The sequence below is a fragment of the Rhea americana genome, unplaced genomic scaffold (genome assembly GCF_003343005.1).
Source record: "Rhea americana isolate MKP2758 unplaced genomic scaffold, rheAme1 scaffold_42, whole genome shotgun sequence".
Taxonomy (NCBI): domain Eukaryota; kingdom Metazoa; phylum Chordata; class Aves; order Rheiformes; family Rheidae; genus Rhea; species Rhea americana.
This window is the reverse complement of record NW_028186557.1, coordinates 4,510,931-4,516,228: the sequence shown is the minus strand read 5'-3', so window position 1 is coordinate 4,516,228 and position 5,298 is coordinate 4,510,931. Positions and strand designations below refer to the sequence as shown.

Genomic DNA, 5,298 nt, shown 5'->3' with positions numbered 1-5,298 from the left:
CTCAAGCAGCACGAAAACTCGCGCTGGCCCAGAGGCAGCCGACGCGCTGCCTATCCGCCTGTTTATTTTTTAGGCTGAGCTTTCCCCCTCGTGCTGGGGGAGCACGACAGGACGGAAATAAATGTGGTCGGCGGAGGGAGCGGGGAGAGGCGCTACGGCCGAGCGGCTCGTGCCCCTGGGCACCGGCGGGCGCTGTGGCCCCCGAGCCCCTGGCGGCTGATCTCCGGTGCTTCCTTAAAGTCCTTTTTTTTTCTGCATGAATCCAAACTTGACTTCAGGGCTTAAGCTTGGAAAGGGGCCCGATCCCTCCCTGCAAAAATTGCATTTTTCAGAGCTGTTCCACCCCCCCCTTCGCCAGCTGCTCCCGGGTGCCCCCTGCTCCTCCCCGCTTGGACGGCATCTGGGAGGATGCGGAGGTCCCGGCGGCCCTGGTCTGCTCGAAACGCACGTTTTTTTCACTTTAAAAAAAAAGAAAAAAAAAAAAGAAAAATCCCCCCCTTCTATCCTCGTTGCGCCTCCTTCCCCGTCTGCAAGGAAAACCGCACCGAGGGGACCGCGTCGCCCCCTCTCCGCAGCTCAGCTGGGTGCGATCAAAACGGACGACAACAAGCAAGTGTGCTAGAACCATTTTAATATAATTATACATATCTGCCAAATCCAGGAAAAAAAAAAAAAAGGTTTATGCATATATATCTTTTTTTTTCTTTTTTTTTCAGTTAACATCTGCAAGCATAAACGACAATGATTTTCTCCATTTAAATTCATCCAGGTCAGAGCAACTGACCAACGTCCTGTTTTAGTTTATGGTCACTGCTAGCGTGGCCAACAGTGAGTCAACTACAGAGGAGTTTAATGTCCTTGGGTGGGTTTTKTTTGTTTGTTTGTTTGTTTTTTTCCCCCACCTCGTTATTTTCTCTTTCGTTCAGAGACGGTTGTAGAAAGTTTCAGTGCAGTTCACCTCTGGTGAGAGGTGATCACTTTTTTTTTTTTCTTTTTTTTTTTCCCCTAATATATATTTATTTATTTTTAAAAGATGATAATAGGTGCCTCAGTTGCTCTGAATTTCACCTATAATTATAACCTATTTAAATCACAGCAGAACTCCCGCTGGCGCAGGGTTCGTAGTTGCATACAATACAGGAGATCACAGTTTTGAAGTCTAGCACAAATTAAAAACCACAGATGTACCATTTATATAAGACACACACTGATTGTCTCTTAAAAACTACATATTGACTCCTTATGAACATCATTTTTTTTTTCTTCTTCTTCTTCTTTAAATAAAGTAGTGCAGCTAGGACAATCAGTCACTCAACCCACGCAGCCCTGAACCAAGTTCTTCCAGCGCCAACTTGAGCAAGTGGCATCAAACAGTTGAACGAGCTTGAGAGAAAGAAAGAGCGAAAGAAGGAGGGAGGRAAAAAAAGAGAGAAAAAGAGCGAGAGAGATGCTGTCCATTCCGGATATTTTAACCAAGGGTTGGCTAACACGTTGGAAACCTCTGGGTGAAGGATCTTTCCACACACACACACACGCACGCACACACACAAAGAAATAAAAACCTAGACTTTTTTTTGTTGTTTTTTGTTTTTTTTTTAAACTGGCCCGTCGATGGAACGATCTTCCACCTCTTTCGAACGAAGAAACCCAACGATCGCCTAAAACTCTAAGGAACACAGATCGGTCCGTCCGTTTTCTGCTCGCTAGCGGGTCCGTCCGTTTAAGGCCTTCTTCCCCCGTTCCCTCTTTGTTATTCCCTCTCCAGAGTGTCCGAGCAGGAGATGAAGCTGAATCCGGTCACACCGCCCCCGTCTCTCGGTTTTTTTGTTTTGTTTTGTCGTTGTTCGTTCGTTTGTCCGTTTGTTTGTTTAATTGTTTTCTCTTTAATTTAACCAAGACCTGACTAAAACTGGAAAGTTCAGCCCAGCGCGTTTGTCGCCGTCGCGGTTTCTCGGCGTAKCACGGAGGTTCCCGCCGGCCTTCACAAAACCTGGAACTTCCACGACGACGTCTGGTCCTTATAATCCAAGCAGTCAGCGTTGAAGTTTAACTTCCAGGAGGCGGTTTGGTCTTTATAATCCAAGCAATCGGTGGTTGAGTTAAAGCCCAAACTCGAGGCTCCGTAGCCCTGGGTGGAGAGGGAGGCTGGAGACTGGTTGAGGTGGCTGGTGACGGCATTGGCACCCATGGGACTCAGGGTGGCCCCCGGTCCAGGGAGCTGGTGGTGCATAGGGGTCAAATAAGATCCACAGTCCATCCCTCCRAAATAGGAGGTCGAGCCAGCGTATCCTTGGCTGTACCCTGATGCCTGGGTGTAGGTCATGGGGTAGGATCTCTGCATGCAGGAGGAGGAGGTGGACAGGGGGTCTGAGAGYGGGGAGATGGACGCCGGGCTCCAGATGGACACGGGGGCGCTGCTGCTGGAGATGGTGGGCACCGAGGTGCTGGAGGGGGGAGTGAACTGCCCGCTGGTCCCGCTCTCCGAACTTACTTCCCGTGCCGGCGAGTTCTTCTTTTTGGCCGGCCTCACTTTRTTCTGGCCCCCGTTCTGCTGCTGCTGCTGCTGCTGGCGGCATTTGGCTCGGCGGTTTTTAAACCACACCTGGAGATGGGGTGGGGTCGGGGGGAGAGAAAAGCCTCACGTTAGGGACATGGAGAAGACCCCAAGGAGGGGAAGAGGCGCCGGAGGGGAGGCYCTGGGGGGCGGCAACAGCTCCCCGCAGCAGCGCGCGGAGCTTCGCCGCCGCCGCGGCCTTACGGCATCATTAGCAGCAAATCAAACTGCTTAATCAGGTCACTTTKGGGGGAAGCGGGGGGAACCCCTCCCTCTTTGCCGTTTGCCAGCCGGGGACCCCCAGGAATCACCATTTAAGGCCTATTGAAGTCAAGTCCTTAATTAGAAACAATAGAGCATCGGAAATGGAGGAAATAATTAGGGAAACAGAGGAAGTGCTGGTGGGGGGGGGGTAAAGATGGCTCATTTACTCTCTAAAGAGGCTTGCTGCTTCTCCCCCCCCCCCAGCCAGGGCTGGTCCCCCAAGTCCCTCTCAAGCTCCCCGGGCTGGGATGGGGCTGGCCATGGGCAGCAGAGGAGCCTTTCTCCCAGGCCTGCAAAGGGGGAGCTTTGGGGGATGGCGGATTTGGGGTCGGGCGAGTGGGAAAGCCTCCAGTTTAGATCCAGGTCCCCAGTTTCCAGGCTCAGCTGGGACACGGTCGCACGCGTATCGGGTGACGGGAGCCTCGGCAAACGCGGCGGGAGGGAGCGAAGGGCTTYGGAGCTGCCCTGGGCTGTGATGCTCCCAGAGGAGACCCGGCCCGGCCTCGGGAGAGGCTCCCCCTCCTGCAAGACCGCCTTTCCCGCTACTCTAAGTCCCTTTAAAGGGACAAGAAACCCCCAGTCATTACTGGTGTGAAACGGGATCCCCATMTGGCCCGGCTCCAAGGATGCGGGAACCCTCGGTGGGATCCCCGGGGAAGGGGCAGCCCTTCACTGCCTCGCCGGGGGCCCCAAACTCCTGCGGGACAGGCTGGGGAGGGCCGGGATTTGGCCCCTGGGCCAAGGCCCCTTGCGCGGCCTGGGGATGCTGGGGGGCAGCCGGTGGGGTGCAGGGACGGGTGGGCCCAGGAGCTGGGACCCTGCCACTTCGGAGACCTCCGCGCTGCACGCGCACCCCCTCGCCGGGCAGGGAGGGGAGGGCAGGCTGGAGCCGAGGGCAGGCAGGTTTCCACCATGTCACCCTTGCAACCTCTCTGCCTTCCCTCACCCACCTGCGAGCTCCCCGGGGCCCCCCGAGGGAAGAAACCCTGGGTTTGTTACCCATCCAGGGTGGCCCCGTCCCCCAAAGTGGCACTGTCACCTCCCTGCCAGGTGGTGCGGGGAGGGGGGGACAGGGGGGATCCCGATTCCTACCTGCACTCTGGACTCGGGCAGGTTGATTTTCAGCGCCACCTCCTCCCGCATGAAGATGTCGGGGTAGCGGGTCTTGGCGAAAAGCGCCTCCAGCACGTCGAGCTGCGCCCGGGTGAACGTGGTGCGCTCCCGCCGCTGCTTCCGCGGGGTGGCTGCGAAGAGGGGCCGGCGGCCCCGGCCGTCAGCGGGGCGCCCCTCGGCCCAGCGGGCGGCCTGCCCTGCCTCCGGCCCGCTCCCCAGGCGCCTCCCCTGGAAGGGGCTCTCCAGGGCCTTCTCCATCCCGGTGCCTCCCACGGAAGGGGCTCTCCAGGGCCTTCCCCATCCTGCGGCCAGGTCCTTGGCTGCTTCCTTGCAGCCGTCCCCCCCCCCCCCCCGATGCCCCCTTCCCATCTCTCCTCCGTGGCCTGGAGCAGCAGCATCTGTCACCCACCTCCGGCATGAAGCCATCCCGTTTTCAAACCCCTTCCTGGATGGCGAGTCCAGGAAGGGTGGAAGAGGGACCCTTTCCCCCACCGGCCATCAGCCCCTGGGCGTGTTGTGCCTCCCCCCCCTCCCCGAGGCCTGACCACTTCCCCTCCTTGGCAGATCCACGAGGGGCAGAGCAGGAATTGGTGGTGGTGGAAAGCGACGAGAAGGAGAAAAAAAAACTCGGCTTACCGGGGTAGCCGACGGAGGGATGCAGCAAATCCATGCCCGAGGTTGTGAGACTCAGGCCATTCACTGCGTAAGGTGGTTGCTTAAGATAAGACATCATGCTAAAGTTGTGGCGGGGAGGAGAGCGGGCCGAAACGCGGGCGCGGGGGGCCCTGCCTGCCCGGGCGGYGGGGCGGCGGTGCCGTCGGGCCGGGGCTCCCGTCGGGGCCGGGGGTCCTGCGGGCGAGAAGCAGGGTTAGGCGGGCTGCCGGCCCCGCATCGTTCGTCGAGTCCGCAGCTTCCCCGGCCAAACCTTCAGCTCTTAAAGCCGGACCCCCAGCCGGCTTGGAGAGCGAGGGGGAGACAGACTAGATAAACGGCATCTCCTCCCCCCCCCCAAAAAAAAAAAAAGAGAGGGGGAGAAGGGGGGCGGGGGGAGCTGTTACATCCCATCCAGTAATTACAACCCGCTCTGCACCCGAACAAAACCCCCCCATGCCTTCAACTGCTCGCATTGTATCGCTACCCCGGGCATTTGCATAGGATTCCCGGCCGGGCACTAGCTAATTGTCTCAAGGAAAACTTGATTGGGGCCATTGGCAGACACAAAGGACCCCTCGGCTAAATAAATAATGCAGATAACAAAGCCCAAGGGTGAGAAACAAAGAAACAATTCAAGAAACCTATCTCTCCCCTAGTCTCTTGCAAGGACTTTAATTATCCCAGGTTTGGGCAACATTCAGACCTTCCTTCCC

The 5,298-nt window shown here is 57.1% G+C and overlaps 1 protein-coding gene across 1 annotated transcript; it reads right to left on the bottom strand.

The window, feature by feature from the left end:
• Positions 1-1,981: 1,981 nt before the first annotated feature.
• Positions 1,982-4,664, bottom strand: OTX2 (orthodenticle homeobox 2). Its single transcript, XM_085314999.1, has 3 exons — positions 4,568-4,664; positions 3,911-4,062; positions 1,982-2,602 (listed from the first exon to the last, which is right to left on the bottom strand). The coding sequence occupies exons 1-3, from the start codon at positions 4,662-4,664 to the stop codon at positions 1,982-1,984; spliced, it is 870 nt and encodes a 289-aa protein (XP_085171125.1).
• Positions 4,665-5,298: the final 634 nt, after the last annotated feature.